We start from the raw sequence: 26597 nt of genomic DNA, 5'->3' as shown, positions 1-26597 counted from the left end.
GATAGTTTGTCGTTCAAAGAGCCCATGGATAAAAAATTAAAATGCATGTTGAGAAAAATGTTTTAACTCACGGGATTTATATTTTAACCGGTAGCGGCGGTCGCTGCGGTGGCTGGAGCTGCTACCTACTGGTGTGACACACTGTCAGCTATGGTCAAAGTGGAGACTCCCCTCAAGGAGATACAAGAAAGAATTAAGGCCTTAAGGGTGGCTAATTCATTTATCTGTGATGCAAATATGCAGATTATTCGCCTGAATGCCAAGACATCAGGGTTCTCTGTTGTAGCCCGTAGGGCTTTGTGGTTAAAATCATGATCTGCTGATATGTCTTCCAAGTCTAGATTACTATCCCTCCCATTTCAGGGGAAAGTTCTTTTTGGTCCAGGCCTGGACTCTATTATATCCACGGTCACGGGAGGCAAGGGTGCTTTCCTACCGCAGGATAAAAAGAATAAGCCTAAGGGGTCTACTTTTCGTCCCTTTCGTTCAAATAAGTCCCAACGCCAGCAACCTGCCGCGAAACCCGAGCAGTCCAAGAGATCTTGGAAACCTGCTCAATCTTGGAACAAAGCCAAGCAGAGCAAGAAGCCTGCCGAGACAAAATCGGCATGAAGGGGCGTCCCCCGATCCGTCCCTGGTCGCGTAGGGGGCAGACTATCGCTTTTCGTGAAGGCTTTGATGAGAGACGTTCAGGATCCTTGGGTTCTGGAGGTCATCGCCCAGGGATACAGGATAGGGTTCAAGACTCATCTAGAGACAGTGAGTAGGAAAATGACGTCGCTACAGCCTGAGGAGGGTGTGTGCGCTGTTATCTAATTACAGCCCCAGAATGTCGGCACAGAGAAAAGCACTGTTGGCGTGGTGCCAGCTAAAACGAGAATCAAGCCAAATCCAATAATAAAAAGTAGAAGGAAGCAGCACTCTTAATCCATTGTCCATAAAATCCAAAAGTTTATTACAAGCCGTTTAAAACAAGTAGACAAGCACAGCACAGTACAAGCTACACAAGTGGAGGGGGAGCAAATCCTTACATGTTTCGTGCTATGCAGCACTTAATCATAGGATAGCTCACCACCTGTGCAGCACACCTTTAAAGGAATAATGGCCAATCACAGATTCAAAGCCATAGTATACCTGAAAATGGATGTTTTAAAGGTATACTGCAAAGGTGTGAGAAGAAATGGCAGATTCCTTCTGTCAAACCTTCAAGTCCAGAGAAGAGAGACGCCTTTCTAGAGTGCGTGAGGGATCTCTCCTCTCTCTGAGTAATTGTACCAGTACCTCTAGTGGAAAGAGGTCTGGGGTATTATTCAAACCTTTTCGTAGTTCCAAAGAAGGAGGGCACGTTTTGCCCGATTCTAGATCTAAAGTGCCTAAACAAATTTTGGTTGGTCCCATCGTTCAAGATGGAGATGATCAGGTCCATTCTGCTCCTAGTTCAAGAGGTACAGTTCATGACTACAATAAATTTGAAGGATACTTACCTTCACGTGTCAATCCACAAAGATCACTTCAGATTCCTAAGATTTGCGTTTATAGACCAACACTTCCAGTTTGTGGCCTTACAAAGGTTCTGGGAGCATTGCTCGTGGTAGCGAGAGCCAGAGGTATTGCAGTGGCACCTTATCTGGACGACATCCTGGTCCAGGCTTTGTCATGCAGTCTAGCAGAGGACCATTCGAGGACTCTTCTCCTTCTTCGATCCCATGGATGGAAGATAAATGAGGGAAAGAGTTCCCTGGTTCCGAGCAACAGATAGGAATTTCTGGGTGCACGATCATAGATTCCATATCCATGAAGATATTCTTGACAGATCAGAGACGTTGCAAGATTGCGTCCAGCTGTCTTGCCCTTCAGACCTCCTTAAGGCCATCTGTGGCCTGGTGTATGGAGGTGATTGGGCTCATGGTATCCATCCAGCATAGATGTCATTCCATATGCCAGGTTACATCTCAGACCTCTTCAACTGTGCAGGTTGAGACAATGGAACGGCGATCACTCAGATCTATCCCAACAGATCTCCCTGGACAACCAAACGAGAGAATATCTCACTTGGTGGATCTACCCGGGCCTACTGTCCCAGGGGACATTCTTCTTGAGACCATCCTGGGAGATTGTGACCACGGACGCAAGTCTGTCAGGATTGGGAGCTGTTTGGGGTGCCAGGAAGGCACAGGGCAGGTGGACTCAAGAGGAGTCGTCTCTCCCGATCAATATTCTGGAACTTCAAGCGATCTTCAACGCACTGAGGGCTTGGCCGCTCCTGGGGTCGTCCCGATTCATCAGATTCAAATCGGACAACATTACCTCGGTGGCTTACATCAACCATCAGGGGGGAACGAGAAGCTCCCTAGCCATGAGGGAAGTTTCTCGGATTCTGGAATGGGCAGAGACCCACTACTGTTCGCTATCAGCAATCCACATTCTGGGTGTGGACAACTTGGAAGCGGATTTTCTCAGCAGACAAATGTTACATTTGGGAGAATGGTCTTTCCATCTCGAGGTGTTCGCGGAGATCTGCAACAGATGGGGGACGTCGGAGATAGATCTCATGGCGTCCAGACTTAACTTCAAGCTACCCATATACGGGTCGCGTTCTAAGAATCCCCAGGTAGAGCTGATAGATGCCTTGGGAGTTCAATCTAGTCTACGTATTTCCACCGTTGTCACTTCTACCTCGAGTAGTGGCCCGCATCAAGCCAGAGCAAGCTTTGGCTATTCTGATTGCTCTGTCGTGGCCGCGGAGGATGTGGTTTGCGGATCTGGTGGGGATGTCGTTGTCTCCTCCATGGAGGTTACCTCGTCGCAGAGATCTGCTGGTTCAGGAAAAAAATCTAAATAGGTTAAGTATATGTGAAGAGAAGCAATACACAATGCAATAAAGCAATAAAATATGTGAGAATAATAGTCTCAAAAATACAATTACTGAGATATTACCACCAACACATATGTGCAGGCAAAAAGTCCAAAAGTTGTCAGCTTGATTCAGATTCCTTGAGACGGGAGGAATATATACGTGAAAAACAGAAAAGAGAAGCGCGCAATCCGGACTCAAGTGAAGTTTATTAGATAAATAACACACCACACTAAAATGTCAGAACAGTAGGTATTCAGCGTACCAGAAGTTAAAAAACATGAGCATATAAGAAACAATCGTTTGGCAGGATGGATTACCGCTTCACCGCTCCCCTTTTCAAAGAAGCCTGATGTAGGAAAGTAGTCCTCCTCCACTCCTCTCGTGAAGAGGTGTATTCGGCTAATCAGCTGTGATAATTTCAGAAAAGCCGGTTCCGGTTGCTTCCGGAAGTCTGTATGCGTCACTGCCAATGCAGTGTTTCATCAATGAGTGTTTCATCAAAAGGGGAGCGGTGAAGCGGTAATCCATCCTGCCAAACGATTGTTTCTTATATGCTCATGTTTTTTAACTTCTGGTACGCTGAATACCTACTGTTCTGACATTTTAGTGTGGTGTGTTATTTATCTAATAAACTTCACTTGAGTCCGGATTGCGCTGTTCTCTTTTCTGTTTTTCAGTTCTTGCCTTGTCCAAGGGATTTTACACATGATACACCCTTTTTGGAGAGCAGCATACACCAGCCTGTCTGGTGAGGACTAATGGTTAACGTTCAACTACACAGCCACAATCTGTAAGACTATTTCTTTTATTTTTTCATTGGGACCATTTGTTTCAATATTGTGTGGCTGCATTGGAATCTGGCATTTTACCATTGTGCATCTCTTAACTTATTTACAGTATTTTGTAAGTGCTTTTTTAGGAACCAATTTTAGTATATTCTACTGTTATAGGGTATTTATGTGTTTATATCCATTTAGTATTCAATAGAGTTCATCATTAGCTCGCATTGTTTTATTTTTCTTGTGAGATCAGTACACATATACCATCTTTAGACCACTTATATAGTGTATATTTAATATATTAGTCTCCATATCAGTAGCTCTGATACTTTGTTTCTTCAGGAATATATACGTGATTGAAAGAACAGTCCATCTATCATAACGTGTGGAGGACCTACTTGTCCTGGTGTGAGGAACGTTGATATCCCTGGCTTAAGGTTAGGGTATCCAGGATCCTGACCTTCCTCCAGGATGGGTTGGAGAAGAGACTTGCTGCCAGTTCCTTAAAAGGACAGATTTTGGCTTTATCAGTACTGTTACACAAGAAGCTTGTGGAGCTTCCTGATATTCAGTTCTTCATTCAGGATCTGTCTAGGATCAGGCCTTTCTTTAGAAATTCCGCTCCCTCTTGGAGCTTAAACTTGGTACTTAAGATTTTGCAGAAGGATCCGTTGGAGCCTATGCAGTCGCTTCACATTTAAAACTCTTTCTTGAAAGGTTCTATTTCTACTGGCTATTGCATCGGCACGCAGAGTCTCTAAATTGGCGGCCTTGCAATGTGAGCCTCCTTATCTGCTTTTTCACGCTGATAAGGCTGTTCTTCGCACTGGGTTGGGATTTCTTCCCAAGGTTGTGTCGAATCGTAACATCAATCAGGAGATAGTGGTTCCTTCCTTGTATCCTAACCCTTCTTCTTCGAAGGAAAAGTTGCTTCATAATTTGGATGTGGTTCGAGCCTTAAAGTTCTATCTTCAGGCCACAAAAGAATTCAGACAGACTTCATCTTTATTTGTTGTGTATTCGGGGAAGCGCAGGGGGCAGAAGGCCTCTTCCAATTCCCTATCCTTTTGGTTGAGGAGCTTGATTCGCTTGGCCTATGAGACAGCGAGACATAAGCCTCCTCAGAGAATTACTGCTCACTCAACTAGGGCTGTGGCCTCTTCACGGGCCTTTAAGAATGAGGCCTCTATGGAGCAGATTTGTAAGGCGACTACTTGGTCCTCCTTACATACTTTTACAAAGTTTTAGAAATTTGATGTTTTTGCTTCGGCGGAAGCAACTTTTGGCAGAAAGGTTTTGCAGGCTTTGGTGCCCTCAGATTAGGGTCCACCTCTTTGCCCTCCCGTTTTTTTCATTCAGTGTCCTCTAGAGCTTGGGTATTTTTTCCCCACAAGTAATGAATTAATCCGTGGACTCTCCTCCCATTTAAGATGGAAAACTTGAATTATGCTTACCTGATAATTTCATTTCCATCTGTGGGAGGAGAGTCAACGGCTCCCGTCCGTTTCTCTGGTTGGCGAATCTAAATTTATTTTTGTTCTTCTGGCACCATTTATACCCTGATATTTCTCCTACTGTTCCTTGTTCCCTCTGCAGCATGAGGGGAGTGGGGGAGGTATTTAAGCCTTTGGCTGGGGTGTCTTTGCCTCCTCCTGGTGGCCAGGTTCTTAATTCCCACAAGTATTGAAGCCATGGACTCTCCTCCCACAGATGGAAATTAAATTATCAGGTAAGCATAGTTTAAGTTTTTCACCAAGATAAGGTGGTTTTATTAACAATGTTTACCAAACGTTGTTTCTTATATTTATCCAGATATTGTAATTCTGTATTTATATGTAGTAAAAGTTTTAAAAATATACCTATAGACTACGATGGATTTTACACAATCCTCTAATCTATTTGTTAATCTCTCTGGTCCATGTAAAGGCCAGAGGGCCTTTGCTGTTAGTATAGCTTCTTGACTAAAGCTCCTGATTCACAAGGCTTACTTGTTTGTACTTCCTAGTCTTACAAAAATCAAGCTTCAGTTGAGCCTTTTTTTGAAGCAGCCTTTGGTAGTAAAGTTCTCCAGGCAGAAGTGTCTGGAAAATAGGTGCCTGCCTTTTCAAAAAAAAATTGGTCCTGCCCCAACATTACTCGTGCACTCCACAGCTTGGGTATTCCTTCCCATGTGTAATGGATCGTGAACTCTCACTACCTTGTGAAATAAAATAAAATTTATACTTACCTGATGATAAATTAATTTCTTTCATGGTTGTGAGCCCATAAGCCCTGCCCAATGTTATTAATATTTAACCATTTATTTTCATGGTGACAGTTTCATTTTGCACCTCTATTTTGCCTGCTTTGTCCTTTCCAACTTTTCTTTGCTATTTCTCCTTGCTTGGCTATACATACGGCATTACCAGTGAGGTGGAAGGGATGAAGTAAAATTTTGGGAGTCTTTGCCTACTCCTAGTGACTATGAAGTGAATCCCATGAGTAATGGATCTTGTACTTTCACTACCATGAAATAAATGTATTTATTAGGTAAGCATAAATTGTGTTTCTGCTCTCCAAAGCACAAATAAATTAATTGCATAATTTAACATAAATTGAATGATAATATGTGCTCTAAACACTGAAATGCTTTTAATATTAGCTAATTTTAGTTTAATGTTGGGTGAAATTTCAGCTGGATGGTCGGTAAAATAAGTCAGGTTGTGCACCCATTAAAAATGTCCTGGAGAGAACACTGCATCATTCTCAATATCAAATTGTCAAGCACCCATGTCAGAATACTTTTTCTGTATTAAAAAAAGAAATCATAAATTACGCTTGCAATGTAGCTATTTGTAAAAGTTTGTTTTATTTTCAGGGTTGTACATTGCATGATAGTTTGGCAACAAAAATTTGCAATGAAATTTTAAAGGATCCTACTGCTCCAGATGTCCGCATATATGCAAAATCTTTATGTTCCCTTGAACTCTCTAAAGATAACTGGAAAGATCTGCTGCCTCTCTTGGATGTTATTTTGGAGGTAATCTTTTCTTTTTTTTAAATGCTCTTACATTTGTTTCTCAGCTTCCTGTTATTGTCTGTGTTTTTTTGTTCATACTAGTTTTGTCATTGTAGCTGTACATATTTGAACCTACATTGAGAGGTTTTAAGAATGTTGTTTGTTATAATTCCTTGAAAGGAATTTGGAATCATGCATTTAGGTGTTAATATTTTATATGCTAAGACAAGAAACAGGTTGGCTACCACATATGCTTGCAACATATTAAATAAAACAATTTATATTATTAACACAAATGTTTCAGTATGTTAGGCATATACATAAAATCATTTCCTATGCTTTGGCAACTCATTTTAATTCCTAGTGATTTGTCTGAAGACTATCCGTGTTGAAAAGGTAGTTCGAGTGCAAATGATTTCCAGAATGTTTAAACAAAACATATTTCTTTCATATAGGTGGCAAGAGTCCATGAGCCTAGTGACTTATGGGATATACATTCCTGCCTGGAGGGGGCAACTTTTCCCAAACCTGAAATGCCTATAAATGCTTCTTGCACCTCAGTTTTAGAAACTTTGCCTCCTTAGGAGGTGGTGAAGCATGATGTGCTTGATTTCTTCTGTTAAAGGCGCTTCTAAGCATATTGAAGCCCAGTTCCCCTCTAAGTACAGTGTTTGAGGGATGTGAAGGGAGCATTGTCTGATGATACCATGTTTTCGCCTATGGTAAATCTATTCTAGGGCTCTCTGTAAATTTGGTCGCAGGGATTCATCTGCTGCCTCCCTTTACAGGTCGACATTATACTTCTCTACCATTATCTCTGCTGATATATTTCAGTACTGGTTTGGCTGTCTGCTATATGTGGATGGGGGTCTTCTGGTAAGTATATATAATTTTTAAGCTATGGAAGGCACTTTATATCATAAAGTTATTAATGTATATTGCATATATTAGCCATGAGTCAGCCCTTTGCAGTCACACAGGTTCAGAATGGAAATTATGTTTATGGGAGAATTTAGGTATTTTTGTCTTACTTGGGGTTCCGGTTACCTGTTAACATGGAGTCTGTTTTTAAAATGTTCGCAGGCAAATTATGCTCGCAAATTGTATCTTTTTATTGGGTCATTTTTGGCACAAATATTTTTGGTGCCAAATCACGCCTGCTGTGATGCGAGTTGCATCATTTCATTGCGTAATTTTCTCCCTCTAATGCTAGCTGTCACGGATACCAGGCTGCAAGGGTTAAACCCCTACCCCCTATAACCTTCCCCCTGTTGTTAGCTAGTCTAGGTGTGAAGTGTTTTTCTGTTATTGTATGAGTCATCCATTGTCCTTCTGTAAGTCAGGATGTGATTAGAATCTGTTTAACTAACCATTGTCTGATGTTTGTCTCATAGTATAATATTTGTTTCTATTTGTGTAGTAACTACCCCCATCTGTTGGAAATGTATAAAAGCTGTGTTTTCTGTGCAGTAAACCCCTACCCCCTATAACCTCACCCCTGTTGTTATTTAGTCTAGGTGTGCAGTGTCTTTCTGTTATTGTTGGAGTCATCCATTGTCCTTTTGTAAGTCAGGATGTGATTAGAATCTGTTTAACTAACCATTGTCTGATGTTTGTCTCATTGTATAATATTTGTTTCTATTTGTGTAGTAACTACCCCCATCTGTTAGAAATGTATAAAAGCTGTGTTTTCTGTGCAATAAAGCAGTTCTTATTTCACCTGAATGCTAGTCTGTCTAGTCATTTAGGTGGGCTCCTGCTAGAATCCCCTTCCTGGGCTACATAGCCGTTTGTTCCAGACAGCGGAAGGACCCGTTTGGCGGAGCTACCCAGTCGGGGTAGCCGGGGTATCCGTCAGATTGGTTGGCAGCGGTGGGATGCTTCTTTCCACCTGGGACGTCCAAACCACCAACTGAAGATCTTGCCGGATGGAGCAGTACCATGGGCTCCGGAAGGAAGAATTGAGAACGTTGCTGCAGACTAGAGGGAAAGTCGCCGGCAACAAGACAAAGGCAGTGCTCATAGCCGTACTGATGAAGTACGATCGGGCTAGCGAACAGGCTGGTGGGTCGGACAGCGACCAAAGTGGATGAGAGCCCAGTACAGCCTCCACTCAAGGGACTACGACATCCGACAAGCAGCAGCAGCAGGTACAGTGGCAACTGGCTCTCTATGGACCTAACCCCCCCCCCCCCCCCCCCCCGAGGAGGTCTTTACTCGGATAGTGACTGACACCAATAAGATACACATGTTGGAGCTTCAGATGTCTATAGGGGGGGTCATGCCGGATCCCCTGGACCCCCCTTCCCGGCCCAAGAAACTACCTCGAGGTAGCGAGGATATCAACCGCTACCTACAGCTGTTCGAGACCCAGTGCCGGATGCATGGGGTCACTAATGCCGATAGGGTTACTATCTTAATTGGGAAACTATCCGGTAGGGCCCTGGAGGCTTTCCACACTGTCTATATTGGAAAAGAGATTAAACTTCTTGCGCTATAAATCCAACAGCAAGGACCAGCACCACAGATGGATACTAGTTCCCTACAAACTAGCAGTAATATTGAAGTGAAAAAACAAGTACTGTGGGCGCCTTAAAGGGCAGGTCAAAAAAATATATGAGTTGATTATGTCCTAATACATATGAAAAAAAGTATTTTAACAAATGATAGGTGAATGATCAAGAAAAAAAAATCTTTTAACAAATGATAGGTAAATGATCATGGCTTTCCACACTGTCCCCTCCGAAGATCAAGGCAACTATGACCAGGTGAAACCACGCATCCTTGCTCGGTATGGACTCACCCCGGAGGCTCACTGGCTAAACTTCAGGGGACTACAAAGACAAGAGGAGCAGCTGTATACCGAGTTTGCCCACCGCTTAGCTAGATCCTTGAACTCCTGGGTTACTGGGTGCCACATAACCACCCTTGATGAAGCTGTTCAACTCTTCCTCCTGGAGCAGTTCTACAACCGCACCCCAGCAGAGATAAGGGACTGGGTAAAAGACAAGGGACCCAGAACAGCTGACCAAGCCGCCGCCCTGGCCGATCAGTATGTGGATGCCAGGCGGCCACAGACCCCCGGGCAGCAACCCGCTTCACTCCAGCCCCAGCGCGACCACCAACAGTTTTTAGGCAGCCCCCGACCCGACTGTCACCTGTGTACCCGGCTGGAGGCAGCAATTCCCGGGGGTGTTATGGGTGTGGACACCCCGGCCATGTGGTACGGAACTGCCCAACAAGACAAAGAAACCCCCCAGCCCAGCTGCCAAGGAACCCTGCACCCACTCTGTGGTGGACTCCTCAAGCCCGTACCTACCAGGCCGCTGCCCATTGTGCGCATACAGCGAGCTCTGACCCCTATGCTGAGTGGACAGTGGAAGAAGTGGGTGTCTTGCACCACGTCAGCTCCGTGGGCCAAGACAACTGACACCAACATCGGCAAGATGTCTGGGTCAACGGGCAGGCAGCTCAAGGAATAAGAGATACGGGGGCCACCATCTCTTTGATTCAGCCTCACCTTGTTTACCCCTCTGGCTGCACTGGACGGACCCTCGCTGTAGGGGTAGCGGGAGGTGCTGTTCTGAGGGTTCCTACCGCCTGAATCCATTTGGACTGGAAAACCGACGCCCGCAATGTAGAAGTGGGGGTTATGAAAAACATCCCTGCCAAGGTCCTGTTGGGAAATGACCTCGGCCACCTTGTCTCTGCCTTTTTGGGGAATACCTCTCCAGACACCTGCCCCGACTCCTACCTTACCCCGACTAACCGTCCCCACTAAACCCGAACTTGCCGACACCTCCTCCTGGGCAACCCCTTCCGACTTCGCCAAAGAGACCTTGAGCGACCCAACCCTAGCTCTTACCGAGACAGAGTAGGTGCTGACGCCCAGGGCCCCGGAGACTAACGGTTCCAGTGGGAGGGCGAGCTCCTGTACCGGATCTCCAAGAAGAGAAAAGGACCGGTGCCCAAACGCCAGCTGGTCGTACCGAAGAAGTTTCGGTCCAACCTGCTGAAAATAGAGCATGACATTCCCTTAGCTGGCCACTTAGGAAAACAAAGGACCCACCACCGCTTGACTCAAACCTTCTTCTGGCCAGGCATTACAGCCGATATTAAGGAATACTGTAAATCCTGTGAGATTTGCCAGAAGGTAGGAAAGACGGGAGATCATACGAAAGCCCCCCTCCATCCCCTGCCCATTATTGATGAAGCCTTTAGCCGAGTAGCAGTAGACATCGTGGGGCCATTAGCTTGGCCCAGCCCCTCAGGGAAGAAATACATCCTTACAGTGGTAGACTATGCCACCCGTTACTCAGAGGCAATCCCCTTGGCCAATATCCAGGCGTAGACCATAGCAGATGCGATGCTCCGGATAGTCACCAGGGTAGGCTTCCCTCGGGAAGTGGTTTCCGATCAGGGAACACAGTTCACTGCGGAAATCACTCAACAACTCTGGAAGTTGTGCGTGATTAAACCCCTGCACAGCGCCCCTTACCATCCCCAGAAAAATGGGCTGTGTGAGAGGTTTAACGAGACCCTAAAGCAACTGCTTTGAACGTTCTCGGCCACTCACAGGGACTGGGAAAAATTCCTGCCGCATCTCCTCTTTGCATATAGAGAGGTGCCTCAGGAATCCACAGGTTTTTCCCCTTTTGAACTACTGTATGGTCGAAAGGTTAGGGGCCCGCTAGATTTGGTACGAGCCCACTGGGAGGGAGCCACAGGGGGAAAAGAACACTCTGTCTTGGGGTACGTACTCCAGCTCAGGGACCGGCTGCAGGTCCGTGAGAACCTTCAGGCCTCTCAGCACAAATAGAAGCGATGGTACGATCGCAATGCCCGTACCCGAACCCTAATAGTGGGACAGAAGGTCCTCGCCCTGAAGCCTGTCAAAACAGACAAGCTTCAGGCCTCTTGGCAAGGACCCTACCGGGTTGTGGAACAACTGAACACCACCACATACCTGGTGGTGAAGTGTTAAGATGAAAGGATCTTTCGGACCTTTCATGTGAACATGTTGAAGGCATACATAGAAAGACCCAGAGATGTGGCCGCTATCTGTGCGCCCGCAGTGGAGGACTCTGAAAGTCTTCCAATGCCGGAGCTGCCCGGACCTACTGACACCCCCCAGGGGCTGGATGACATATCCCTAGACGACAGGTTAGAGCCCGGACAGAAAAGGCAGGTCCGGCGACTCCTAGAACATAGAAGTGACATGTTCTCTACTGTCCCTGGGTTTACCACCACAGCCATCGACCGGGTGGAGACCCCAGGACAGACCTCCCTGCGACAGGCTACCTACAGGGTCCCAGAGGGAAAGTATGCACCTGGAGCTCCGGGGAATGTTGGACCTTGGTGTCATTGAACCATCTTAAAGTCCCTGGGCCTCCCCGGTAGTGTTAGTACCGAAGAAGGACGGAACTACCCGTTTCTGCGTTGACTACCGTATACTCAACGACAGAACCACCACTGTCGCCTATCCCATGCCCCGAGTAGATGACCTGTTAGATCAAATTAAAACCACTAGAAACCTAAATAGCTGCACTATCAGGGTCTATAAAGGAGGTGCGCCAATATAAATCGACAATATGAGCGTTTATAAAATCAATGTTCAAGTCTGTTAGTATTTGAGGCATAGATTAAGACCATACGAGATAAACTGTAAAATAGTAATTGATTAATAATAATATAAAAACCTAGATAACAAAAAATTGTATATATTTAATTGTATATATTGAATATGCCTATCAAAGTCCCAAATCAGAAGAATAAATATATATGTAAGTCCATATGAACCATAGACCAGATCCCACGATGTACAGCAGCTCTCTCCACAAATGGCCGGAAGAAAATACAGTCCTAGAAGACAAAAAAACGAGAGGCGCTCTTGGTGCAGCAAATTCCAACCAGGGGCAAATTATGAATACACAATATACACCATGTACTCACAAGTAAATTTGCACAAGCAGTGCAATATCGTGCAGGCCGAAACTTCTGAGCCGTTCGGCTGACTCACAGTGGCTGAAGCAGATGGTATCCAGAATGAGGCTCCAATCCTGCTACTCGTTACCTCTCAGGAACGCCAGCAGAAACCGATCAGTGCTATAGAAATCCAGCACTCGGATAACTAGCCAGCATTTAAACTGGTATCGTTTAAGAATTCAAAAAGAAACAGTTTCTGGTTTTGTGAAGCAATACGGATAAACAATGAAGGGTTGGTACATCCAATGTCGTCGCGAGAAACTGACGGATGCGATTATGAGGACGTAAAATAAATTGCCCGGGGCCACTTCCTGACCACCCTCGACCTATGCAAGGGTTATTGGCAAATTCCCCTCGAGCCTGAGTCCATCCCCAAGTCTGCCTTCATCACTCCCTTCGGCTTATACCAGATTAAGGTCATGCCGTTTGGAATGAAGAACGCCCCAGCCACTTTCCAAAGAATGACAGACCGCCTGTTAGATAGCCTCCAGGACTATGCCTGTGCATACCTGGATGACATCGCTATCTATAGTGAGACCTGGGAGGACCATCTGGTCCACCTAGGCATCGTCTTAGATCGTTTTCAAGCCGCCGGACTAACCTTGAAGCCAGATAAGTGTACCATTGGGCGCATTGGGGTTCAATACTTGGGCTACCGAGTCGGCTGCGGTAAGCAGCGACCCGAACCAGCCAAAGTCGAGGCAGTGGCTAACTGGCCCATCCCCAGGACCAAAACCCAAGTCCTCTCCTTTCTGGGTACTGCAGGCTACTACCGGAGGTTTGTCCCCAATTACAGCACCCTCGCCAAACCCCTGACTGACCTGACCCGTAAACAACTTCCCCGACAGGTCCTGTGGTCCCCCGAGTGTGAGCAAGCCTTTCAGAGTCCTAAGTCTGCCTTAATCTCTGCTCCAGTACTGGCCGCTCTTAACCCAGCCAAATGCTTTTCTGTCCACACAGATGCCTCCATGTTCAGGTTGGGGGCAATACTAAGTCAGGCAGACGAGGAAGGAAAGGACCACCCTGTTGCCTATCTTAGTCGAAACTTGGTACCTCTTTCCTTCCTAAGATAGGGAGCGTCCACGGCTTCATGTCTTACTATTGGAAAATACAACACCTGGCCACCAGGATGAGGCAAAGACACCCCAGCCAAAGGCTTAAATATCCCTCCCACTACCCCAGTCATTCTTTGCCTTTCGTCACATCAAGAGGTGGCAGAGAAGTGTCAGAAGATTCGGAGAGTCCTGAAATAGGGTATCTGCCCTTCGAGATAGGACTGGAGTTTTAAGTAGTCATGTCAAACTCTCAGTGAGAGTATTGATGAAAGTTAGAGTCTGGAGATGCAGGGAAAGTTTTTCTGCGAAACCATCCAGACTACTGCTAACAACTCCTAAACAATCGTGTTGATGAGTTTCACTGCCTGCTTTCTCTCACTCAAGTCCATGTCAGGAGCGCCGCTATAAGACTGTCACACTTGAGAGGCTGTGTTCTGTTCCACAGCATGGATCCTGGAGGAAAGATTATTTCAATTATTACATATAAAACGCTATAACAGGGTCACAGTGTGGCTCCTTTATACCTTGATAGGATTCAGGGTTAATATCCTTTGATGGGGGTTTATTGAACAGTTGGGGTTAATTAATCAGTGTATTAATTATTTACATGCTGCTTTGTGCGATTTTTTTTTTTTTTTTTTTTTTTTCCTGGGCTGATAGACTGTGTGTTTTTGGCTGGAACAAACAGGTTTCACTTTCGTTTTTGAAAGTGTTGCACAGCTCCTATTACTTGCTGTACTTGTAATAACAGGGGATGTACTGTCTTGCACTTTATGTGACTGGGTGTGGTCTATGTTCAATTTCTTCTTAAACGGGGAGAGTCCACAGCTGCATTCATTACTTTTGGGAAATACAGAACCTGGCCATCAGGAGGAGGCAAAGACACCCCAGCTAAAGTATTAAATACCTCCCCCACTTCCCTCATCCCCCAGTCATTCTTTGCCTTTCGTCACAGGAGGTTGGCAGAGAAGTTTCAGAAGATTTAATAAGTCTCTTATGGAGGGTAGTACTCTTCGGAATGGTACTAGAGTCCGGAGATGCAGGAAGAGTCTTTCTGCGAAACCATCCCAACTCATATTAACAGCTCCATAAGCAATCAGCGTTGACGAGTTTTGCTGCCTGCTTTCTTCTCTCAAGACCATGTCAGAAGCTATGCTACTATCTTTCACACTTGAAGGGCCGTGTTCCTGTTCCACGGCGTAGATTCCGGTAAGATAGTTTTATTTTACTTTCAAAATGAAAATATAATGTAAAAGAAGAGTCAGGGTCTCAGTGGGACTCCTTTTATCTTTATGGAATCAAGGGTTAATATCTCCTGAGGGGGGTTATTGAGCATTGGGGGTTATTGAACAGGGGGAACTTTAATCATGTTTGTTATGTGATTTTGTCTGCTAATGTGTAGTGATGCTTGGACTTGTGGCTATTTCGGAACATACCGGCCTTTTTGTCAGGCTGCGCGGTCCTTGTGGACTGGCACGCTTTTCTTTGGCCTGCACGGTGCACCTCGTGACCGGGCGTGGTCACGTTTTCTGTTCTCCATTTCCTTATTTCTGACCGGGTGGCGACAGAGTCTGTTTCGCTAGTTGTCTGGGTCATAGGAGGTGGTGAGTGCCACAGCCATTGGGGGGGGGGGGGTGTAAGGTGCCGTTTTTTTATCCATAATTTCAATCACTAAGTTATGCAGGTTTCAGATTTTTTGGAGACGGATGATTCAGATTCTTCTTTTTGCGAAGGGTATGAAATGGCCCGGGTAATCCATGCCCATCAGTTATGTTCTGAATGCCGCTTTAGAGTGCTCTTTTCTCCAGAATCTGGGAACTTAGTCCGCCAAGCCATCCGCCCCCTGAGGATCCCATATCCCACGAGGCACGCACCCTAGAACCTTCTCTTGCTACGCAAGCAGGTGTCTCAAATGCCGTTACCCCTTCTCCAGAAGGTGGCTTGTTTCCTCCAGAAGTTAAGGCACAGTTCCACATGGCTATAGCGTTGGCGCATTTACATCTTCCAGGTAGATACTGTCCGTGTTCCGTTGACCAGGGCTCGTCAGGCGTGGGATTGTGTGGATCACAGATCAGCCCTCTGGGGATGCGGTTTCCTCTGAGGCTTCAGGGGTCCAACCCTCAGGGCCAGGGTCATCAGTTGCCCCAGTGGAGGTAAGTCTTGCCTTTCGTTATAGACTGGCGTGCCTTCGTGTCCTGCTGAGGCATGTTTTGGCAGTGCTGGAGGGTCCCAGTCCTAATGGGTCGATGGATCCTCGGTCTTCTGTTCCAGACGGCAAGCAGGGTTAGATGAAGGGGGGTGAAGTCAATCTCCTTGTCTCCATTTTTTCTTTATTGGGGGTATCTTATTCCAGTTCTGAGCTTTGGAAGTATTGGTTCTCTGACCGGCTGTTCCTGTTAGTGTGTCCATTCTTCTTGGGCGTTCACCTGCGGGTGCTGCCCTCATTTACTTTAATATGGTTAGGATGTATTTTATTTCCTTTTGAAAAATGTCTGTTATAGTTTTTCTTTTTGGAAAACATTTTTTTCTCTGTGATTTGATATTAGCGATTTTGTGCTCGCTTTGTCACTTCCGCAGAAGTTAAATAAATAGTGTTAGGACATTATGTCTATCGTTTATTTTGTCTTTCCCTACAAGGGCTTCAACTTTTCTGTGGCCTTGGACCAGTTCTAGGGTGCCCTATGTATCAGGCTGGTCCTGGTCGGCACTAGTTTTTCTGTTCCTTGCGGTCTGTATCAACCACGTGTTGCCCGTTGTAACTGGCTGGCCTGGTAGGGGTGCTGAGTTGCTTACACTGGTGAAGAGTTCGCTTTCTTGGTTTTGTTATAGGAGGACTTTCGTTCCTAAATGTCAGGTTGATCCTCGTTTATTCCTTTGGGTTGGGCATCGGAGAGGGATTGTGCTCAGTCCTCAATGTCCTATTCCTGATGGCTGGCAGGGTTATCAAGCTCGTATCCTGCTAAGGCTTACTTTGGGGGTTCCGGATGTCCTTTGGCTCGGGAGCTAGAATTTTCTCCTTCCCAATAGGGTTGGAAGTTCAGATGACTCCTTGGAAATCTGTGGTACCAGATTTAGGTGGCGATTCTTCGTCTCCTCTATTGGTATTTTTTCTTGAATTGTCCTTTTGGAATCCTTGGCAACGGTACCTCTTCCTTAATGGGTCGAGATTGTTTGTGCCGTTTTTTTTTTTCCTTTTCTTGGGGCTGGTTTTATCGTCATCTGTTTCTGGAAGCTCTGGCTTTTTGGCCTTTTTTTTCCCCTTACGGTATCTCTTCTGCTCCCATAATTTTTCCTGCGGTTGCCCTTGCTTAGGCGTTTCGGTTTGATCTGTCACTCGCCAGGAGTTTGGGATGCTCGTTCATCGTACATTCCTTGAGCTGTAGGGGTTTCTGGGAGGTTGATCCAGAGTGGATCTTTGGAGACTGTTTATCTTCTCAAGCTAGATTTCTTTCATGTAATTAGCAAGAGTCCATGAGCTAGTGACGTATGGGATATACATTCCTACCAGGAGGGGCAAAGTTTCCCAAACCTTAAAATGCCTATAAATACACCCCTCACCACACCCACAATTCAGTTTTACAAACTTTGCCTTCCATGGAGGTGGTGAAGTAAGTTTGTGCTAGATTCTACGTTGATATGCGCTTCGCAGCAGGCTGAAGCCCGGTTTTCCTCTCAGAGTGCAGTGAATGTCAGAGGGATGTGAAGAGAGTATTGCCTATTTGAATACAATGGTCTTCCTCTAGGGGATCTATTTCATAGGTTCTCTGTTATCGGTCGTAGAGATTTCTTCTCCTACCTCCCTTTTCAGATCGACGATATACTCTTATATACCATTACCTCTACTGATTCTCGTTTCAGTACTGGTTTGGCTATCTACTATATGTAGATGAGTGTCCTGGGGTAAGTAAGTCTTATTTTTTGTGACACTCTAAGCTATGGTTGGGCACTTTATATGTAAAGTTGTAAATATATGTCTTTAAACTTATATTTGCCATGATTCAGGATAATCAGTATTCCTTCATTCAGACTGTCAGTTTCATTATTTGGGATAATGCATATGAATAAATATTTTTTTCTTACCTTGAAAATTTTCAATTGACTTTTTTCCCTGCGGGCTGTTAAGCTCGCGGGGGCAGAAAATGCTTCAATTTATTGCGTCATTCTTGGAGCAAACTTTTTTGGTGCAAAATTTTGTCATTTCCGGCGCCGTAGTTGACGCCGGAAGTTTGTTCGTTGTTACGTCATTTTTTGACGCATGTGTGTTCAGACGTTTTTTTGCGCCAAAAAATGTGGGCATCGTTTCCGGCGTCAGAGGATGTGGCGTCATACTTGGCGCCAAAAAATGTGGGCGTCATACTTGTTCCACTTTTTCTCACATTATTTAAGTCTCACTTTTTTGTTGCTTCTGGTTGCTAGAGGCTTGTTTGTTTTGCATTTTTTTCCATTCCTGTCATTTAAGGAATTTGATAATTTTGCTTTATATGTTGTTTTTTTCTTTTTCATATTGCAAGATTTTCCATACACTGTTCCTGGATCAGAATATGCTGAGGGATTCCTGTTTGACTGAGATCAGTCCTACCAAAGCTAAGTTCATTTATTTTAAATGTTATGAATGTTTATCTTTAGCGATGGTTTGTAATAAGTTATCATGATAAACTTTTACATGCAGAATCCATTAGTATTTATGCTTTATATATTGCTATTCTTTTTACATCTTATGTACAAGATATACTTAGAAATTTATAAGAATTTTTTTCTGATTCTATTTTAAAGGCTTTGTCTGACATCCCGCCTTCTAATAAATTTTTAGGTCTTTTTCAAACTTCTTTTTTAGTTGATGAAGTTTCAAATGACCAACAACATAATGAATTATCCTTCTCTGATGGTGTTTTTTTCTCATTCAGAATTTTTCTTCATCAGATATTGACACTAACAAATCTACTTTTTTATTTTTTTAATAGAGTACATTTGTTCTTTGTTCAAAAGGTGTTGATTATTTTGGATATTGAAGTAACTAGTTCTTTGGATTTTAAAGACTAGCTAACATTTAAATTCTGCTTATTTATCTTCTGTGATTTCTTCAGAGGTTTTTTCCAGTTCCTGATACTAGGGAATGGAATAGGCTGAGAATTTTCTTTAGTCCTTCTTTAAGGTTTTTAAATTGTATTCTTTGCCGGCAGTTAGTTTTGAGGAAAGATTCCCCAAGTTAATGGGGCTATCTCTACTCCTGCTAAATATACTATTATTCTTATAGCAAATAGTATTTATTTTTTTCCTTCACATGGTTGTATCTTATTTAAGGAAAATTATTTTCAGGTACTTTTATTAGACCTGTAATTTATTTGGCTGATGTTGCAATTGCTTCATCTTTCTGGTTGGATACTTTAAGATCAAGTATCGGATTATGATTTGTTTAGCATTGTTAAAAGGACAAAATCTACTGCTCATTTGAAGTTCAGACTAAGTGCTATTGCAATGTTTTGCTATCTTGCATTTGTTGATTGCGCAAGTCCAATGTGTTGACTGGTCCTTTAACTTGATTAACATGATAATAATTTCATTTGTGTTGTCATTTTTTTTTTTTTTTTTAAATATTTTCGCAAATGAGGTTTAATCTATGTCTTTAGCTATTTTAGCTAGAAGAACTTTGTGATTTTAATCTTGGAATGCTAATTTCATTTCTAAAATCCATATTTCTTTTTTTCCAAGATAATCAATTATTTGGTTCATAATTGGATTCAATTCTTTAACTGTTACTCTGGGCTTCAAGATTGAGTTCTAAAACTAAAACTTTAAGCTTATATTAGTTTTCTGTTCTTACTAAGAAACGGAATCCTGAATTCTTCCCCAAGTAACATGTTTATAATTGGAAGTTTTTTTCTTCATTCATTTAAGCCTTTTAAAAGTTCAAAGTCAGCTCCCCAAATTTTCATGTAGGTGCGGTTCTTATTCCAGCTTGGCTGGTAAGGGGCAGGTTAAGACTTTTTTGAAATTTGTTTGGTTCTATTCGGTCCAAACTTCTTAGACTTGGGTACAGAATAGGATTCAGAGTAAAACCGTCTGTGAGAAGTCTTTTTTTCTCTATCATATTCCAGCTATTCCAGTAAGACTAACACTTTCCTGAAGTGTGTTTCAGACCTATATGTTTTGGGTACTGGTGAAGTGCGGCTGGTCACCCATTGGGGCTCAAGCGCTGCTCAGACCTGGAGTTTTCTGGGGTATTTATTCCAGTTTCATTTTAGGAACTGGGTTTTGGGGTTTTATTCAAGACTATTCATTGTTCCAAAGATAGAAAATCTTTTTGAATTGTCATATAAGTGTACCATCTTTTAGAATGGTGTTTATATGGTCTATTCTGCCTTTTTGGTCAGTGATGGCATTATTTGTTTACAATAGATGCATATCTTCATTTTCTGTTTTCATTCAGATTATTTTTATTTTCTGAGATTCTCTTTTTTTTTTTGACAAGCATTACCAATTTGTTGCTTTTCCTTCTGGTCTAGCGACAGCTCTAAGAATCTTTTCAAGGTTCTCAGTGTTCCTTATTTGGACGGTATCGTGGTACTGGCTCAGTCTTTTCGTTCTGCGGAATCTCATACGATTCAACTTTGTTGTTTCTTCAAGACATGGTTAGAGGATCTTTTTATCAAAAGCTCCTTGATTCCTCACACAAGGGTCACCTTTTTTTAGGTTTCCAGATAGATTGTGTCAATGTTTTTGTCTCTAACAGACAAGTGACAAGTTTATTAGGTTCCGTTTGTCGGAACCTTCAGTCTCTATTATTTCCTTCAAGTTGCTATATATGCAGGGAAGTTTTAGGTTTCATGGCTGCAGCATTGGATTCGATTCCCTTTGCTCATTTTATAGGAAACCTTTCCAGTTTTTTATGCTGAATAATGGTGCAGGGATTCTAGGATATCACTTTTTATATCTTTGAATCCTAATGTTTATCTATCTTTGATTCGGTGGTTAAGATCACCATCATTTAGTTCTACAGGTCTCTTCGGTTCTTTTAACCTGGACCATGATCTCTACAGATGTGAGTCTTTTAGGTTGGGAGGCTGTCTGAGGCGAGATTACCATTTGATATTTTGGAACTCCGTGCATTCTCAGAGTTCTTCAGTTGGTTTCTTTTTGAAGAAGAGACGTTTATTGTTTTTTCAGACAGACAATGTCACAACTGTGGCGTATGTCAGTCATCAGGGTGGGACTATCAGTCCTTAGGCTGTGACAGAAGTATCTTGGATATTTGCTTGGGCTAAATCCAGCTCCTATCTAATTTCTGTGTTATTTTTTCCCAGGTATAGACAATTGGGAAGGGGATTGTCTCTGTTAATCAAGCTTTACATCCGGGAGAATGGTCTCTTTACCCAGATATGTTTTTCAATTTTTCAGATGTGAGGGCTTCCAGAAATAGATCTGATGGCATCTCATCTAAACAAGGAACTTCCCAGGGGCCTATTCAGGTCCGGGGATCCTCAGGCGGAAGTAGTGTATGCATTGACACTTCCTTGGAATTATCAATCTGCCTATATTTTTTCATCTCTGGTTCTTCTTTTAAGAGTGATTTTCAAAATCATCAGAGAGCAATCTTTGGTGTGGCTGGTGGCTCCAGCATGGCCACACAGGTTTTGGTATATGGTTCTTGTTCGGATGTTCAGTTGCCAATCTTGGTTACTTCCATTAAGGCCAGACCTTATATCTTAACATTCGTTTTTTTCATTAGGAATTCAAATTATTAATTTGATGGTATGAAAATTTAACGCTTAGTACTTAGTCATAGAAGTTTCTCTGACTCAGTAATTAATACTATGTTGCAGGCTCGTAAATCTGTGTCTAGTAGGATTTATTATCGAGTTTGGAAGATTTACATCTCATGATGCTCTTCTTATGAATTCTCTTGGCATTCTTTTAGAATTCCTAGGATTTTTTTGTTTCTTTATAAGGTTTTTGTCTGCAAGTTCCTTGAAAGGACAAATATCTGCTTTTCCTGTGCTGTTTCACAGTAAGAATTGCTAAATCTTTCTGATATTCATTGTTTTGTTCAGGCTTTGGTTCGTATCAAGCCTGTCATTAAGCCAATTTCTCCTCTTTGGAGACTTAATTTGATTCTGAAGGCTTTACAGGCTCTTCTGTTTGAGCATATGCTTTCTTTGGACATTAATTACTTTCATGGAAAGTATTGTTCTTTTTAGACATATCTTCAGCTAGAACAGTTTTTGAATTATCTGTTCTTTCTTGTGAATCTCCTTGTCCTCATTTCAATTTTCACCTAAAGTTGTGAATTCTAACAACATTAGTGGAGGAATTTTTTGTCTTTTCATTGTGTCCTAATCCTAAGAATTCTTTGGTAAGATTCTTACATTCTTTGGATGTGTTATGAGTTTTGAAATATTATGTTGAAGCTATTCAGATTTCAGACAGACTTCTAGTCTATTTGTTATCTTTTCTGGTTGTAGGAAGGTCAGAAGGCTTCTGCCATTTCTTTGGCATCTTGGTTAAAGCTTTTGATTCATCATGCTTATTTGGAGTCGGGTTAATCCCATCTCAGAGGATTACGGCTCATTCTACTAGGTCAGTTTCTACTTCCTGGGCTTTTTAAGAATGAAGCTTCTGTTGATCAGATTTGCAAAGCAATGACTTTGTCTTCTTTGCATACTTTTATTAAATTCTACCATTTTGATGTTTTCTCTTCTTTAGAAGCAGTTTTTGGTAGAATAGTACTTCAAGCAGAAGTTTGATTCTTCTGCTTATAATTTCAGTTTTTTTTTCATTATAAAAATTGAAACTCTTGATTTGGGTAGTGGATTAATTTTTCAGCGGAATTGGCTGTCTTTATTTTATCCCTCCCTCTCTAGTGACTCTTGCGTGGAAGTTCCACATCTTGGGTATCTGCTATCCCATACGTCACTAGCTCATGGACTCTTGCTAATTACATGAAAGAAAACATAATTTATGTAAGAACTTACCTGATAAATTAATTTCTTTCATATTAGCAAGAGTCCATGAGGCCCACCTTTTTTTGTGGTGGTTATGATTTTTTTTGTATAAAGCACAATTCTTCCAATTCCTTATTTTGATGCTTTCGCTCCTTTCTTATCACCCCACTTCTTGGCTATTCGTTAAACTGAATTGTGGGTGTGGTGAGGGGTGTATTTATAGGCATTTTAAGGTTTGGGAAACTTTTGCCCCTCGTGGTAGGAATGTATATCCCATACGTCACTAGCTCATAGACTCTTGCTAATATGAAAGAAATTAATTTATCAGGTAAGTTCTTACATAAATTATTTTTTTCTAGGTTTTGTGCTCTGTTCTCTTGTAAGATTACCTTAGTCTTTAGACTTAGTGGGTGTTGTCCCTTGAGCCTTTGGGGGTTAAGCTCTCTGTCTCTGGGATACTTACGCGAGCGTTCGCTGTCCAAGAACCCTTGGATGTGGCTGTGATTGCATCACCTGTGGTTCAAGGTCTTCTCCGGATGGGGTTACCCATTGGTTCCTCAGGGGTTATTAGTTTTGAAGCTGTTTCCTGGAGTCCGGTTTTCTTGACCTGTTCTTATCTTTGACTGGACATTTTGGGTTTTCTGTGTCCAGATCCCTTAGGTTGGTTCTGGACGGCCCAGTTTTTCCGGTTCCGGAACGTCCTCATGTCCCTTCTGGCTGTTTTTCTCTCTCTTAACGGAGAACTGGAAATTTCTACTGGGCTGGCTGCAGTAGCCGGATGGCAATCGGTATTAGCCTTTTGCCATCCATCTACAGCTTTACGCTCCGTGCCTGTGGACAGGTGAGCTGTTATGTTTGTGTTTCCCCTCCCTTTGGAGAGGATTGGGCATACCACAATATCCACCTGGTGCCCCGGAGGTCTTTCTTCCTCTGTTCTGTGGGGTCTTCCCTGCCTCGTGTGCAGGATGTCGTGTGAAGGGCTGGATTTCTGGTTTCAATATAGGGTCTCCTTTTTGGGAGTGTCCCTTCTCTTCGGGAAGGGAGCTGGGTCTGGGTTCTGTACCCGATCTGGTCCTTAGGGGGTCTGGATCCCATCCTTTTCCTTCCTGAGGGTCTTGGTGGTTCGCAGAATTTTTAATTCCCTTGTCCTTTCGGACATTGCCAGTCGCTTTGGTGCTGGGTCCGTTTGCCTTGGAGTGGTTCTGACTGCTCTGTTGAGCCTTGACCGTGTATCTTCAATAGGTTTTGTGGGCCTTCCTTGGGTGGGAGGCTTCACAGTGTTTCCTTCCCTCAGTAGGTAGCTTTCCTCTGCTGGCTTTTGGGTACTACCTTACTTCCCTGTTTTCTTTCATGTAATTAGCAAGAGTCCATGAGCTAGTGACGTATGGGATATACATTCCTACCAGGAGGGGCAAAGTTTCCCAAACCTCAAAATGCCTATAAATACACCCCTCACCACACCCACAATTCAGTTTTACAAACTTTGCCTCCGATGGAGGTGGTGAAGTAAGTTTGTGCTAGATTCTACGTTGATATGCGCTCCGCAGCAAGTTGGAGCCCGATTTTCCTCTCAGCGTGCAGTGAATGTCAGAGGGATGTGAGGAGAGTATTGCCTATTTGAATGCAGTGATCTCCTTCTACGGGGTCTATTTCATAGGTTCTCTGTTATCGGTCGTAGAGATTCATCTCTTACCTCCCTTTTCAGATCGACGATATACTCTTATTTATATACCATTACCTCTGCTGATTCTCGTTTCAGTACTGGTTTGGCTTTCTACAAACATGTAGATGAGTGTCCTGGGGTAAGTAAATCTTATTTTCTGTGACACTCTAAGCTATGGTTGGGCACTTTGTTTATAAAGTTCTAAATATATGTATTCAAACATTTATTTGCCTTGACTCAGAATGTTCAACTTTCCTTATTTTTCAGACAGTCAGTTTCATATTTGGGATAATGCATTTGATTTAATTCATTTTTTCTTACCTTCAAAAATTTGACTTTTTTCCCTGTGGGCTGTTAGGCTCGCGGGGGCTGAAAATGCTTCATTTTATTGCGTCATACTTGGCGCGGACTTTTTTGGCGCAAAAATTCTTTTCCGTTTCCGGCGTCATACGTGTCGCCGGAAGTTGCGTCATTTTTTGACGTTATTTTGCGCCAAAAATGTCGGCGTTCCGGATGTGGCGTCATTTTTGGCGCCAAAAAGCATTTAGGCGCCAAATAATGTGGGCGTCTTATTTGGCGCTAAAAAATATGGGCGTCGCTTTTGTCTCCACATTATTTAAGTCTCATTTTTCATTGCTTCTGGTTGCTAGAAGCTTGTTCTTTGGCATTTTTTCCCATTCCTGAAACTGTCATTTAAGGAATTTGATCAATTTTGCTTTATATGTTGTTGTTTTTTCTCTTACATATTGCAAGATGTCTCACGTTGCATCTGAGTCAGAAGATACTACAGGAAAATCGCTGTCTAGTGCTGGATCTACCAAAGCTAAGTGTATCTGCTGTAAACTTTTGGTAGCTATTCCTCCAGCTGTTGTTTGTATTGATTGTCATGACAAACTTGTTAAAGCAGATAATATTTCCTTTAGTAAAGTACCATTGCCTGTTGCAGTTCCTTCAACATCTAAGGTGCAGAATGTTCCTGATAACATAAGAGATTTTGTTTCTGAATCCATAAAGAAGGCTATGTCTGTTATTTCTCCTTCTAGTAAACGTAAAAAATCTTTTAAAACTTCTCTCCCTACAGATGAATTTTTAAATGAACATCATCATTCTGATTCTGATGACTCTTCTGGTTCAGAGGATTCTGTCTCAGAGGTTGATGCTGATAAATCTTCATATTTATTTAAAATGGAATTTATTCGTTCTTTACTTAAAGAAGTTCTAATTGCTTTAGAAATAGAGGATTCTGGTCCTCTTGATACTAATTCTAAACGTTTGGATAAGGTATTTAAATCTCCTGTGGTTATTCCAGAAGTTTTTCCTGTTCCTAATGCTATTTCTGCAGTAATTTCCAAAGAATGGGATAAATTGGGTAATTCATTTACTCCTTCTAAACGTTTTAAGCAATTATATCCTGTGCCGTCTGACAGATTAGAATTTTGGGACAAAATCCCTAAAGTTGATGGGGCTATTTCTACCCTTGCTAAACGTACTACTATTCCTACGTCAGATGGTACTTCGTTTAAGGATCCTTTAGATAGGAAAATTGAATCCTTTCTAAGAAAAGCTTATCTGTGTTCAGGTAATCTTCTTAGACCTGCTATTTCTTTGGCTGATGTTGCTGCAGCTTCAACTTTTTGGTTGGAAACCTTAGCGCAACAAGTAACACATCATGATTCTCATGATATTATTATTCTTCTTCAGCATGCTAATAATTTTATCTGTGATGCCATCTTTGATATTATCAGAGTTGATGTCAGGTTTATGTCTCTAGCTATTTTAGCTAGAAGAGCTTTATGGCTTAAGACTTGGAATGCTGATATGGCTTCTAAATCAACTCTACTTTCCATTTCTTTCCAGGGTAACAAATTATTTGGTTCTCAGTTGGATTCTATTATTTCAACTGTTACTGGTGGGAAAGGAACCTTTTTACCACAGGATAAAAAATCTAAGGGTAAAAACAGAGCTAATAATCGTTTTCGTTCCTTTCGTTTCAACAAAGAACAAAAACCTGATCCTTCATCCTCAGGAGCAGTTTCAGTTTGGAAACCATCTCCAATCTGGAATAAATCCAAGCCAGCCAGAAAGGCAAAGCCTGCTTCTAAGTCCACATGAAGGTGCGGCCCTCATTCCAGCTCAGCTGGTAGGGGGCAGGTTACGTTTTTTCAAAGAAATTTGGATCAATTCTGTTCACAATCTTTGGATTCAGAACATTGTTTCAGAAGGATACAGAATTGGTTTCAAGATGAGACCTCCTGCAAAGAGATTTTTTCTTTCCCGTGTCCCAGTAAATCCAGTAAAAGCTCAAGCATTTCTGAATTGTG

General features: G+C 42.8%; 1 protein-coding gene across 1 annotated transcript in view; it reads left to right on the top strand.

Annotated features, from left to right (window-relative positions):
• Positions 1 to 26597, top strand: part of NCAPG (non-SMC condensin I complex subunit G) — a 526604-nt gene that overhangs the window by 349839 nt on the left and 150168 nt on the right. The window contains exon 12 of the mRNA XM_053700289.1: positions 6494 to 6655. Within this exon, the coding sequence (XP_053556264.1) occupies positions 6494 to 6655 (162 nt within the window). The remainder of the gene's footprint in view (positions 1 to 6493; positions 6656 to 26597) is intronic.

This window comes from Bombina bombina, chromosome 2 (assembly GCF_027579735.1).
Source record: "Bombina bombina isolate aBomBom1 chromosome 2, aBomBom1.pri, whole genome shotgun sequence".
NCBI classification, from domain to species: Eukaryota; Metazoa; Chordata; class Amphibia; order Anura; family Bombinatoridae; genus Bombina; species Bombina bombina.
Note: the sequence above shows the minus strand (reverse complement) of the source record. Positions and strands in the feature narration are given on the sequence as shown.